The following is a 15127-nucleotide window of genomic DNA, read 5'->3' as shown; positions in this document are numbered from 1 at the left end:
GCTCTCTCAGTAAAGCGGACCGAGCCGCTATGCCAGCGTCTCACCCCCTGATGCGGACCCCCTTCCTTTCACTTCCTCCCCCTGCCCACTTGTGCTGAAGTTGCCCCCATCTCTCGTGCAGTTGCCCCCCGCGTGGCCCCGCCCCTCAGGCCCCGCCCCCCAGTGTCCGGGCTGCTGGCTGGGGCAGAGGGATCGCACTGAGTACCTGGCTGGGATCGGAGGAGGCTGCGGCTGCTGGATGCTGTGTGGAGTACAGGGACAGATCTGCCCCCTGGCTGGGATAATACTGTCTGTGGCCCCTGGATGTGGCCGATCTCTGGATGGATCATGTGAACTTCTGCCTGGATGTGGATTTGTTTATTAACCCGGGAATATTATTATTACCATCACTTACCTGCTGAGCTGTCCTGGCACCCCTTCCTGGAGTTGTAACCATGTTCTATGCCAGCCTCTACTTCCTGCTGCCTCTTATGGGTAAGTGCCAATGCCGTAGCAGTGCACATAGACCCGGCGTATGCCAGGGGAGAGGGGACTGGTACCATGCAGCACTTTATATGGCAGGGGAGAAGGGACTAGTACCATGCAGCACTTCATATGCCAGGGAGAGGAGACTGGTACCATGCAGCACTTCATATGCCACGCCAGGGGAGAGGAGATTGGTACCATGCAGCACTTTATATGCCAGGGGAGAGGGGATTGGTACCATGCAGCACTTTATATGCCATGGGAGAAGGGACTGGTACCATGCAGCACTTCATATGCCAGGGAGAGAAGACTGGTACCATGCAGCACTTCATATGCCACGCCAGGGAGAGGAGATTGGTAATATGCAGCACTTTATATGCCAGGGAGAGGGGACTGGTACCATGCAGCACTTCATATGCCAGGGAGAGGAGACTGGTACCATGCAGCACTTCATATGCCACGCCAGGGGAGAGGAGATTGGTACCATGCAGCACTTTATATGCCAGGGAGAGGGGACTGGTACCATGCAGCACTTTATATGCCAGGGGAGAGGGGACTGGTACCATGCAGCACTTTATATGCCAGGGGAGAGGGGACTGGTACCATGCTGCACTTCATTAGCCATGCCAGGGTAAAGGGGACTGCTACTGATACTATGTAACACTATAGACACTGTGCCAGGGGAGAGAGGTCTGCTACTGATACTATATAACACTATAGACACTGTGCCAGGGGAGAGGGGACAGCTATTGATAGTATATAACACTATAGACACTGCCAAGGGAGAAGGGACTGCTATTGATAGTATGTAACACTATAGACACTGTGCCAGGGGAGAGGGGACTGACTTCATCTAACACTCTATATGTCATTCCAGTGGAGAGGTGAATCATGGCAGGGATACATTGTATTCGCTCTGGCCAGAGAGAAAGGACTGGTACTGATAGCGTGTAACCCTGTATACGCTGTGCCCAGGGAGAGGGAATTGATACTGAGAGAGGACTGGTACAGAGGGTAACACTATATACACTTTGCCTAAAGAGAGCTGACTGGTACTGATACTGTGTAAAGCTGTGCCCATGGAGTGAGGACTGGTACTGATACTGTGTAAAGCTGTGCCCATGGAGTGGGGACTGGTACTGATGCTGAGTCCATGGAGTGGGGACTGATACTGTGTAAAGCTGTGCTCATGGAGTGAGGACTGGTACTGATACTGTGTAAAGCTGTGCCCATGGAGTGGGGACTGGTACTGATAGAGTGTGAACTGTATACACTGTGCCCATGGAGAGAGGACCGGTAGTATTAATGAGAGAGGACTGGCAGTCTGGCACTAATACTATGTAACACTGTATAAACTGCCCAGGGAGAGTGGACTGGTACCGATACTGTGGAACACTGGATATACAGCTGTGCCCAGGGAAAAGGAAACTGCTAACATCTAACACTCTCTATCCCAGGGGAAAGTTGACTGCCACCAATTCTATCTGACAGTGAGAGGGGACTAGTACCGCGTAACACTATATACCATTCTAGGGGAGAGGTAACTGGCATCAGTACTATGTGACACAGGGAAGAGGGCTATCTCTTATACTATATAACACTGTATACTATGTAGTAGGGAGAGGGGAGAGCTGCTAATACTATAACACCACATATGCCGGGGAGACGGGACTTGGTACCCTGTAACCCCGTGTAAGTTGTGACAGTGCTAGTGCTATAACCTTCTATAGTATGTGCCAATACGGGTACCGCTGTGCAGACTGTCCCAGCGAGAATAGCTGGTACTGATATTGTGCATGTAGCTGTGCTAGGGCAGAGGTGACGGATGTTAGTACTAATACTGTGTGTATACAGTCCCAAGCGAATGCCTGCCTGGCACTGATACACTATCTATGCTGAGCCAGGGGAGACGTCCTGTATACATCTGTGCCAGGGTAAAGGAGACTGGCAGTATGGTGCAGCACTGTATACATCTGTGCCAGGGTAAAGGAAGCTGGCAGTATCATGTAGCACTGTTTACATCAGTGCCAGAGTAAAGGTGACTGGCAGTATAATGTAGCACTGTATACATGTGTGCCAGGCTAAAGGAGACTAGCAGTATAATGTAGCACTGTATACGTCTGTGCCAGGGCAGAGGGGACAGACACTGATACATGCTGTATAGTTATTATGCTAGCGGAACCGCTATACAGACCGATACGATACGACTGTGTACTGTAATCACTGTGCTGGGGAGATGGAAACACTGTATAACATTGTATACGGCTGTGCGGGGGAAAGGGTCTCTGATACTTTGTAGCACAGTATATCAGCTCACAGGAGATTGCCACCAACAATACTAGTAGCACTGTATACAAGGATTGGCACCAACAATACTAGTAGCACTGTATACAAGGATTGGCACCGACAATACTAGGTAGCACTGAATACGCTGGGAAAAAGGAACGATACTGGCACTGACATTATGGAGCACTGTATACATATGCCAGAGGTGGGAGACTGAAGGTAATACTATATGTAGCACTGTATAGTGCCAGGGGAGAGGGAACTGGCACTGATATAATGTAGTACCGTATACAGTGTCAGTGTGTCAGGGTAGGAATAGCACTGGTATACACTGTGTCAGGACAGAGGGAACCAACCGACACTGATATAATTGTGTACATCTGTGACGAGACAGCAAGGACTGGCAATGATGCTATGTGGCACTGTGTACAACTGATCCAGGAGAGAGGACTGGTGCCCAAACACATACTACACTATACACAGACCGATGAGATGGAACTGGGCCCTGATAGTATACAGTATATATGGTGCTATGTACACTGCCCAGTAGTACCCAAACACACACAGCACGCTATAGAGCTGTGTCAAGGTACCCAAAAGCATACCACTTTGTGTATATACTATACCGTGGGAGAGGGGGCGGGTACTGGCAGCATATAGCTCTGTATGCAGCTGTGCCAGTCTGGAATTGATATTATATGGTAGTTTACACAGTGCTGGGGTGAGGGAACTGCTACCCACATACAACATGTGCACTATGACAAGATAGAGGGAGCAAGTACTAATTTGATACTGTATATATCTGTGCCAGAGCAGGTGTACTGGCACTGGAGAAAGGCAACGCTGTGCCCTCTGTGGCACCCTTATAACATTGCTGTGCCAGGGTAGAGAAGACTGGTGCTGATGACTTGTAAGTCTAGACTGGTACCCGTGTATGAGAGGAGACCGGTGCTATCGACTTGAAACACTGTACTGACCCAGACGGGCACGTCCACTACCCATGGTCCAATGCCAACGCAGAGGGGTCTCTAGACCGTACGACTCCTAGCATGGCATCTGCACCACCAATATAGCCTGTGCCAGTGAGATATTTGTGTTCGAGATGGCACTTATGTATTGCGCTTTATACACTGAGCAGGGACAGCTGCCTCTCGCTAGAGTTCTGATGCTGTGTCAGGGAAGGGGCTAGGTTATTTTCCTGTATCACTAGCAGGGGTGAGGAGAATACCATGTGTCACTTTATATAGCATAGTGCCAAATGACAGGATGGCGAGATATGCTGGTGATACTTTATAAACTGTGCCATGGTGGAATCTGGCTATAGACACAAGAAGTACGAGGGGTTATAAGGTTAACTATGACCAGATTGTTTCAGGGGCAGCCTTACAGGTAGAAAAACAGCAGTCCCCATGCAGACAGGACTGGCACTGGTCCTGGGCATACAGATGGTGCCAGAGGGCAAAGCAGGGGCTATAGAGTTAACAGTGGCGTAGCTAAGGAGCTGTGGGCCCAGATGCAAGTTTTACAATGGGGCCCCCCATGCACTCTATACATAGCAATTGATACGATGCACCAAAACCTACCAATGGCAACTACAGTGTCAGAGGTGCAAGAAGGGGATGGGGAACAGCTTGTTAATGATTACTACAATTCAAATTATCTATAGAAGTGATTATTATGAGCACAGGACCAATAGAGAGCGAATACTGTAGTTGAGGGAGGGCCCCTTGGGGCCCCTCTGGCCCAAGGGCCCCGATGCGGTCGCAACCTCTGCAACCCCTATTGCTACGCCCCTGAGAGTTAACACATAAACTGTGCTAAGGGGCAGCCTGGGTATAGAGACAGAGATTTCTTTGTAGGGAGCACTGGCTTGGATTGCAAGTATTTAGAGCTTGCCAGGAGACAGCATCTGTAAAGTCCCAAAGGAAGGAGACATAAAGGAGGTTAAGGATGGGTACTGGCTGGGGAGCTAGAGATGAGTACTAAGCTGGCTGGAGAGCTAGGGATGGGTACTTGCATGGCTGTGGAGCTCAGGTGGGTATTAGGCTCCCTGCACACTGCAAATCCGTTTTCCGATTCCGATTCCGTTTCCGATTCCGATTCCGTTTCCGATTTTCCTTGAATACATTCAACAGAAAAACGGATCAAAAAACGCAGCATGCAGTTAAGATTAAAAATCGGAATCGGATGTAAAAACAGATTAAAAATCTGAATCTGAATCTGATTTGCTTGCAGTGTGCAAGAGGCCTTAGGCTGACTGGGGAGCTAGGTACAGGAGACAGCGTCTGTAAAGTCCCAAAGGAAGGAGACATAAAGGAGATTAAGGATGGGTACTGGCTGGGGAGCTATAGATGAGCAATAAGCTGGCTGGAGAGCTAGGGATGGGTACTAGGCTGGCTGTGGAGCTAAAGATGGGTCCTAGGCTGGCTGGGAATGGGTACTAGGATGGCTGGGGAGCTATGCACAATACTAGGCTGGCTGTGGAGCTAGGGATGGGTACTAGGCTGACTAGGAAGCTTGGGTTGGGTACTGGGCTGAATGAGGATCTGGGGATGGGCACTAGGCTGGCCTGGGATGGGTACTGGGCTGACTGGGGAGTTAGAGATGGGCACTATGCTGGCTGTGGAGCCCCGCATGGGTACTAGGAGGACTGGGGAGCTGAGGGTGGGTACTAGGCTGGCTGGGGAGCTAGGGATGGGTACTAGGCTGGCTGGGGAGCTACGGATGGATACTAAGCTGGCTGGGGAGCTAGGGATGGGTAGGTACCAGGCAGGCTGGGGAGCTAGGGATGAACACACGGCTGGCTGGGGAGCTACGGATGGGTACTAGGCTGGCTGGGGAGCTAAGGATGGGCACACGGCTGGCTGAGGAGCTACGGATGGGTATTAGGCTGGCTGGGGAGCTAGGGATGGGTAGGTACCGGGCAGGCTGGGGAGCTAGGGATGGGCACACAGCTGGCTAGGGGAGCTACGGATGGGTACTAGGCTGGCTGGGGAGCTAGGGATGGGTAGATACTAGGCTGGCTGGGGAGTTAGGGATGGCTACTAGTCTGAATGAGGAGCTAGGGATGGCTACTAAGCCTCCTGGGGAGCTAGGGATAGGTACTGGGCTGGCTGGGCGAGGGTACTAGGCTGCCTAGGGACGAGTACTAGGCTGGCTAGGGAGCTAGAGATGGTTACTAGATTGGATGGGGAGCTAACAATGGGTACTGCACTGACTGGGGATGGCTACTAGGCTGGCTAGGGATGTGTACTAGGCTTGATGGGGAGCTAGGGGTTGGTACTAGGCTGGCTGGGGAAATAGGGATATGTACTAGGCTGGCGTGGGCGTTTGAGATGGGTACTAGGCTGTCTGGGTAGCTAGTGATGGGTACTGGGCTAGCTGGGGATGAGTGCTAGGCTGGCTAAGGACGGGGTAATAGGCGGGCTAGGGAGCTAGAGATGAGTACTAGGCTGGCCGGGGAACTAGGGATGGGTACTATGCTGGCTTGGGAGCTTGGAATAGGTACTAGGCTGTTAAGCTTGGGGGTGTAATCTCCACAGTCAGCATACAACACATAAGCTGACGTGAAGGAGGTACACACACCAGCACAAGGGATCAGGATATCCCCAGTTTAGTGGAGGAGAGGACTGACTCCAATAGGAGATTGTGGTGCAAAGAGCCGGTGCAGATCTGAGCAGCCACAAACACTTTCGTAATAACGTCTCAGCGCAAAGTAGCGCTGAGCGCATAAACCAGGACTGAGGAGATCAGGACAGGTAGACAGAATGAACGCTTGCTAGCTAGCGATTACTTAGCAACAGCAAGCGTCCAAAACCAGACAGACTGGAATGAGGCAGCCAATGCGTTGCGGCGATGGCGTGCCTCACAAAGACAGGACAGGAGAGACAGGAAATAGCAGGATCGAGATAGATGAACGTAACACAGATAAATATACAATAAGTATGTTTTCCTAGCGTATTACAATTACAGCTATCAATGAAACTATTTGTAAGGTCTGACTAACATATGTATATATCGGCAATGAACCGATATATGACATAAGCAGGAACGCTGACTAGGACTGGAGTAATACAGGGAACAGGACTCAGAAGGGTTCGCTATCTCTTCGCAGAGATGAACGCAATCCACAAACAGTAACAGAACAGGATTCAGAAGGATTCGTTATCTCTTCGCAGAGATGAACGCAATCCACAAACAGGACCAGGAACAGGATAACTAGCTCAGCACGGGTGTTCACGATACGCGCAAACTACCAAAACGTGCTGGAAAACTGACTAACTGAACACAGGAAATAAACAGTTCGTGTACGTATATATCAGCAACACTGATATATCAACGTAACACGGATACAAGGAAAATAACAAAATGCGCAAGTATGCGTATATATTGGCGATGAACCAATATATGACACAAGACAAGCAAGTAACAACTTCTAGAACAAGAGCAGAACTAGGAGGACTCGCTGACCCCTTCGCAGGAGTCAGCACAGTCCACACGGACCAGGAACGAGGTGGGGCACGAGCAGAGTAACAGATAGAGTCTGAGACTATGGTAGCCCATGAGACATTGCAGGAAGCAGTTCTTTATACTGAGGTCATCCAATGGGAGCAGACCTGCAGATTCCCACACAAGTGAATGGTAATTAATCACAGGCTGATAGCAGGAAAAGGCAGACAATGATATGCAGCCTGCAGGAAAGGGACTGCCCCTCCACTGCAGCAGACAATGTTTGTTTACACAAGAGCATGTCAAACTGTCATTAATTTCAGAGTGACTGCAGATGGAATCAGCAACTAGTTCAAGTGCAAACCAAACTATGCAAGAAAATGCATGTAATGACATCAGAACTGCTTGGGTTACAATACCACTGCAGCCAGCAATAAACGCTGCAGACATGAGCATAACATAGGCTGTCTGGGCAGCTAGGGATGGGTACAAGGCTGGCTGTGGAGCTAGATGTGAGTACTAGGCTGTCTGGGGAGCAGCAAGGTATGGGTACTGGGCTGGCTAGGGATGGGTACTAGGCTGGCTTGGGAGCTTGGAATAGGTACTAGGCTGTCTGGGCAGCTAGGGATGGGTACAAGGCTGGCTGTGGAGCTAGATGTGAGTACTAGGCTGTCTGGGGAGCAGCAAGGCATGGGTACTGGGCTGGCTAGGGATGGGTACTAGGCTGGCTTGGGAGCTTGGAATAGGTACTAGGCTGTCTGGGCAGCTAGGGATGGGTACTGGGCTGGGTAGGGATGGGTACTGGGCTGGGTAGGGATGGGTACAAGGCTGGCTGTGGAGCTAGATGTGAGTACTAGGCTGTCTGAGGAGCAGCAAGGTATAACTACTGGACTGGCAAGGGATGGGTACTAGGCTGCCTGGGGAGCTACGGTGGGTACTAGGTTTGCTGGGGAACTAGGAGTGGTTACTAGGCTGGCCGGGGAGTTAGGGGTTGGGAACTAGGCTGGCTTGGGAGCTTGGGATGGGTGCTAGACTGGCTGGGGAGCTAAAGCCTATATTGAAGGAGGGGACTCTATGCAAAGTTTTGCTGGGCAGCAGTGTCTCTGAATTACAATGCTGCTAAGATCATGTACATTTGGCCCTGTCCATAATACATCATGACCACGCCCACCTTCCGGTGCATGGTCACGCCCCTTTTTCACCGCTATCCTGGGATGTGTGGGCCCCAGGTTGAAATTTCTTTGGTGGGCCCCCAGTGTCCCAGTCCGACCCTGCTTCTATAGATGCTTTAAATAGTGGTAATCATTAACAAGCTGTTCCCCATCCCCTTATTGTACCTCTGACACTGGTTGTACTTGGCAAGTTTTGATGCGCCGTATCAATTGTTATGTATAGAGTGCTTGAGGGGCCCCATGTAAAACTTGCACCGCGGCCCATAGCTCCATAGCTATGCCACTGGGTACACAATGTGGATATACGTACCATATATGCCTAATGCCTCTATAGGAATGCTCACAATAGCTATAGGGCTGTAGAACTCTGTGTGAAAGGGTAGATGCACTCACTATCTCTGGATATGGTGATTGGATATGCAGTATGTACACACTATACAGTATATCTCTGTATAGACAAAATCGGGATATATAGTTTAGAGGACCCATGCATAGAGATGATTAGATATACACTGTGTGCTCATAGCAATGTTGTTTACCTCTCTATACACACATATTGGACACATGCAGATACAATACAGTCCAGTTTTCCCAAAATCAATTTGTAGTATGCGGTTGAGCAGAGATATTCTTCCATAGTGTAGATTCTTTAGGCAGCCCTCATCGTGCAGGGATGTGCAAGATTGCACAAGGTTGTGTACACAGGAGTCTATGTTCAGATGCATCTGTATATAAGTTATTGTGACACACTGGCAGAATATTGTGGATACAATGTGTCCCTGTTTATATACAATCAGGACACAAGCCAGACTTTGGATACTTAGACCCTACATGCCAGATGCACAGAGTAATTACACATGGAATCATTATATCAATGTATGCATTGTACACAATCCTAATACCTATTGGGAGGATCACAGTAATCATGCAAATCTGGCCTGGATTTTATAATTATCACCTGACACTTAAGTCATATCAGGGACACGGTTGTTGTAAACTTGATAGTAAAAGTTGAAAGCAAAAGTTTTCAGGACAGCCTTACCCATCAGCCTGTACTGTTGTTTGTGGTGGAGGCGGGATGGGGGTGGGGCTAGCAGTGCTAAAAAAACCTTTTTCAGTATTTGGACCTGCTGTGTGTTATTAAGGGGGGGGGGGGTGGAGTAGTCATTTCTGTCAGTGGTCACTAGTGAATACAACTGCCTGAAAGGCATAACATTTTGCTTGAAGTTCTTATAGTAAATTCAAAGGACAAATGAAGTGAGAGGGATATGGAGGCTGCCATAGTTCTTTCCTTTTAGACAATGCCAGTTGCCTGACTGTTTGATGCTCTGCCTCTGATACTTTTAGCCATAACCCCTAAACAAGCATGCAGCAGATCAGGGGTTTCTGGCATTATTGTCAGATCTGACAAGATTATCTGCATGCTTGATTCTGATGTAATTTAGACACTGCTGCAGCCAAGCAGATCAGCAGGACTGCCAGTCCACTGGTATTGTTTAAAAGGAAATAAATATGGCACTTCTCACTTCAGTTGTCCTTTAAAGTCTGCTTGTTGAATGGCATCTTTGTGATTGCTGTTGTGTTCTTCCAAAGATTTTACTTCAGTAAAAGTACCTTTACTTGTTCTAATCTGGATCACATGCACTGGGATAAATAGCACAGAAACATATCTTTACTTATTGTTTCAGGGGACATTTCACTCCATTAGTTTGCTCTCTGATGAGTAGATCATTCTGAACTATAGAAGGGGGAGGGGGGGGAATAGTTGAAGCAAAACTTGTCACTATGGCGTTCACAGCAATAACTTCAGTACTGATTGGCTTGGTCTCTAAAATGGTCAGTTTGCTGGTGGGGAGGCCCCTGATATCAGGGCTTCTATTAGAATCCATAGTAATATGTGCGGCGGATACAAATTGCACTTTTGTGCTCCTTTTAAAAGGAAGCGGAGGTAAGAGACACATGGAGGCTGCCATATTAATTTCCTTTTAAACAATACCAGTTGCCTGGCAGTGCAGCTGATTTTTCTGGTTGCAGTAGTGTCTCTAAATCAGAACCCTGAAGCAAGCATATGGCTAAACTTGTCAGATATCAGAGCACCTGATCTGCATGCTTGTTCTGGGTCTATTAAATGTATTAGAGGCAGAGGATCTGCATGACAGCCAGGCAACTGGTACTTATACAAGGAAATAAATATGCCTGTCTTCATATTCCTCTCACCTAGTGCTCCCTTTAAAGGACAGGTGCGAGGAAAAATACAAAATGGGTTCTACTTACCCGGGGCTTCCTCCAGCCCCTGGCAGCTGATATGTCCCTCGCCGCAGCTCTGGTGTCCCGGGATACCCTCCGTTTCAGATGCCAACCTCGCCAGGTCAGCATCTACTGCGCCTTTGCAAGCACATGTCCGCAGCGCTCGCGATTGCACTCACGTGGTTTGGAGTGCGCTGCGCCTGCGCAGACCACTCCATGCACCGGACACCGGAGCTGCGGCGCGGGAAATATCGGCTGCCAAGGGCTGGAGGAAGCCCCGGGTATGAAGATCCCATTTTTCATTTTTCCTCGCACCTGTCCTGTAAGCACTCTCCATGAACAAGAAATATTGGGCCTTCTTCAGTGGGCCTCATACTGAAGCACTATGTGTACCTTCTGGTGGCCTTGATGTTGGGATACTTGTGCTCATGCTAGATTTTCACCCGAAGCAACCATGAATGATCATTCTGGGTCCATCTGACTAAAAACCAGACTTTCGCTAAATTGCTAACCTTTCAGCAACCATAATGACCCAAATAAAAAAATCTAGCTTTTCCTACTTTGTGACAGGCAAGATGAATAAATCCAGGCAAGGATTGCAAGCTTATGTTTACCCGCTAGTGAGTAACTTTGTACTTCTGGCTCCTATAGTTCCTTCTTCCAGGGACTAGGTGGCTGGTACTGTATTTCTGAGTCCATATGGCTCATTGGGGTGGATGCACTAAACTGCATTAAGCAGAAGCACATGCATAAAGATGAATAGAGCATAAAGCATTGCATGTAATGTATTGCATTCTGCTCTACTGATCATGCGCTAAGACTTAATGCAGGTTATTCTTATTAAAGTAGGACTAAACTGTGTATTTCAAATACAGTAATAAAAAAAAAATTACATTTATTAAAATGTATATGAATAATTTACCCCCCCCCACACTCCCCACAAACAATTATTACACAGCCAGCAAAATGGGGTCTATTCTCAGTGTGAGACATCTTGGCGCAGGGCAAAAAACAGCTGGTTCAAGGTAAATGTACCTGTGTGAACCTGCAGTCCCTTATTTCTGAAGCCGAGAACAAGGAAGTAGTTTTTCAGCAATTGCAATTTTGAGAGTGATTTTGGAGTGATTGGGATTCATTTTGAGAGTGATTGCCATTTTTAGACTGATTGTGCAACAATTGCGATTTTTGCAAGCAATTTAATTTTTGGAGTGATTTTGGAGCGATTGCATTTTTTAGACAGAAATTAGCTCAAGATAGACGCTCTCCCAGAATAAGGTTAGGCACCTACTTGGGGGGGGGGGGGGGGGGTAAGGTTAGGCACCACCTGGGGAGGGTTCTGTGTGAGATTAGGGAGGGGCTAGGTCATGGTAAATATCCCTAAATATTACACTATATGAATGAAGCAGTAGAATATTGGTAAATTTACCTGTATTCTGCACCATTTTAAACAGGAACCTTTCTCAAATGTACACATGACTGGCACATAACATAGGACATCACTGTTAAAGCAGATCAGATTAATAGATGGTTTGCAGCTTGGTAGGAAACCATAGCTCCCAACTGGCCCTCTTTTGGAGGGACAGACCCTCTTTGGGAGCCCTGTCCCTCTTTCCTCCTCATTTGTCCCTCTTTCAGGACTTTGTCCCTCTTTCTATGTATATATATATATATATATATATATATATATATATATATATATATATATATATATATATATATTTCTCTACTAAAAAATGTTTGACTCTAAACTTTATTCCCATCCTTTAAATTGATATATTGCTAATTTTAAAATGTTAATATGAAGGAAAATGAACCAGGATAGAAAGGACCAGTTTGGGTTGAATGATAAAGTAACATATTTTTTAATGAAATCTTTATGGTATGCGTGACTAGGGGTGTGACAGGGGCGTGATCAGGGGTGTGACAGGGGCGTGATCAGATGTGTCGCAGGGACGTGGCTTAAGTGTCTCTTTTTCTCATCTCAAAAAGTTGGGAGGTATGGGAAAGCTATATAGCAAAGCTTTAGCACATGCTGAAAAGCCAGAGACATTATTTAACTGATCAGGATAGTGACGGCTCTGGTATTTCAGTAATACCATAAGGCTGTGAGAGCCGGACCATAAATAAGTCTATGCATCATAAAAAAATGATGCCTTTGAATTGTGGTGTTGGAGAAAATGACAGAGAATTCCCTGGCCTGTAAGAAGATCCACTCCGTCAGCGGTTAGAGAAATAAGTCCAGAACGCTCAGTAGAAGGGCTCATGGTAGAAATAAAACTATCACACTTGGACCACATGTTGTGAAGACTCAGGGCTGGATTTACCATAAGGCACTGTAGGCATAGAGGTGCCAGGTGTTGGAAAGGGGGTTCGCTCACTCCCACTCCTCTAGTGCCTCCCTCACTCTTCCCCTATGCAGAGTCCTGAACATAGTGGTTACACAAACGGCTCTCAGCATTCCACTGACCAGATCTCCAGTCGAGGGCACCTCTTGCTACCTAATACTTGGGGTCATCTCTAGCTGCTTAATAATGACGATACCTCTGGCTACCTAATGATAAGGGACACCCGTAGCTACCTATGACGGGCAAGGCAAGTAAGGGAAAAGTGACAGCTGGGACAGCCAGCACACTTGTGGTGCGGTTTGGTGGGGGTTTGTAGGTTCATAGAGGGGAAGTCTAGGATGCCAGGACATTTGTGCCTATAGGCTCCAATGATGTAAATCCGGGCCTGTGAAGACTAATGAAGATCTAGATGCTGGGGAAGGGGGTGAGGGGTTGAAGAAAAAATGGAAAAGCCTAGATGGATAAAGCAGTATTATTGAAGCCATGAATATTCCCATGCAAGAGCTTAAAAAGCTGTAAAACAACATCAGGGTTACCTTTATATAGTTAAGGTTCTCAGTGTGTGTATAAGGATTATCTCACTATATACAGTATTCAAACACAGGCCAGCCCTGAACCTTATATGTGTTTGTGGCAAAACAGATAGGCTGCTTTGTGTTTCCTGGACTCTGATGATCTGAGGAAATGGGTTTAACCACAGGTGCAGCGGCCACCAGGGGTCACTATAAGTCACAGCTATAGCCTTTTAACGTGAATTTTTCAGGGTAAACTTCTATCACTGTACAGTTACTATAGTCCACTAAAAAAGTATTGTGTGATTTGATATTACAGTGAGGGAGATGCATCTTAATAAGCTGTGGAGCATTAGAAGTGCCAAGCCTGAACTTATTCCAGGGGTCGGGTCAGGTGGGGTTAAAGTGGACCCGAACTCTTGCACAGGACAGAAGGAAAACAGAGGAATGCATGCTGTATGCATTTAGAGAGTTTAGCTGTCTAATTCCCCCTCATTTGTGCATAATCACAAGTGTAATTTTATCTCTCAGCTGTGTCAACTCAGGTATCTTGATAATCCTTGGCAGAGCAGCTAATGTGTAAATACAGAATGTTAACCCTACATTTGCTTTCATGAAAGCAGGAAGTAAATACACTGCAGATTTATTGCAGGATTTGTATCAGCTGTAACAAAGAAATGTTTTTCTTTAAAGGTTATTATGCTGGTGATTATTTTTTAAATGGCCATGCATCAGGCAATTTTACCAGCTGATCGACCTTTCTGATTCAATACTCTTTATCAAATCGGAAGAATATCAGTGCTGTAACGTCAGTTCAACCAATATTTCCATCAATTTCAGACCGCAACTGTTCGATTAGTGATGGTAACAGAGTTTGATATCGCGAAAACTAATGGACCCCCAGCCAGTGTCCGCCAAGTGTAAAGCGTCCCAGACTGGCCTTGTCTCACCTCTCCACCCTAACCACTGTGTCCACCTTCATTGAAAGTACCTGTACCACATGGTACCAAGTGACGTCAAAACAGCTGCCTGGTGCCACGTGGTACAGGTGCATGTGACGTCATAACACTTGCCTCTACCACGTGGCACCAGGTGCATGTGACATAACAGCTGCCTGGTGCCATGTGGTACAGGTACATGTGACGTCATAACACGTGCCTCAACCACGTGGCACCAGGTGCATGTGATGTCATAACAGCTGCCTGGTGCCACGTGGTACAGGTACATGTGTCGTCATAACACTTGCCTCTACCACGTGGCACCAGGTGCATGTGACATAACAGCTGCCTGGTGCCATGTGGTACAGGTACATGTGACGTCATAACACGTGCCTCAACCACGTGGCACCAGGTGACGTCAAAACAGCTGCCTGGTGCCACGTGGCACCAGGTGCATGTGACGTCATAACAGCTGCCTTGGTGACACGTGGTACAGGTACATGTGACGTCATAACAAGTGCCTCAACCACGTGGCACCAGGTGCATGTGATGTCATAACAGCTGCCTGGTGCCACGTGGTACAGGCACATGTGACGTCATAACACGTGCCTCAACCACGTGGCACCAGGTGACGTCAAAACAACTGCCTGGTGCCACGTGGCACCAGGTACATGTGACGTCATAACAGCTGCCTTGGTGCCACGTGGTACAGG

General features: G+C 47.7%; 1 protein-coding gene across 1 annotated transcript in view; it reads left to right on the top strand.

Annotated features, from left to right (window-relative positions):
- Positions 1-201: 201 nt before the first annotated feature.
- GFRA1 (GDNF family receptor alpha 1) overlaps positions 202-15127 on the top strand; it is a 304386-nt gene continuing 289460 nt past the window's right edge. Inside the window, exon 1 of the mRNA XM_068257931.1 lies at positions 202-474. Coding sequence (XP_068114032.1) covers positions 435-474 — 40 coding nt within the window. The 5' untranslated portion in view covers positions 202-434. The remainder of the gene's footprint in view (positions 475-15127) is intronic.

Source organism: Hyperolius riggenbachi, chromosome 10, assembly GCF_040937935.1.
Source record: "Hyperolius riggenbachi isolate aHypRig1 chromosome 10, aHypRig1.pri, whole genome shotgun sequence".
NCBI classification, from domain to species: domain Eukaryota; kingdom Metazoa; phylum Chordata; class Amphibia; order Anura; family Hyperoliidae; genus Hyperolius; species Hyperolius riggenbachi.
Note: the sequence above shows the minus strand (reverse complement) of the source record. Positions and strands in the feature narration are given on the sequence as shown.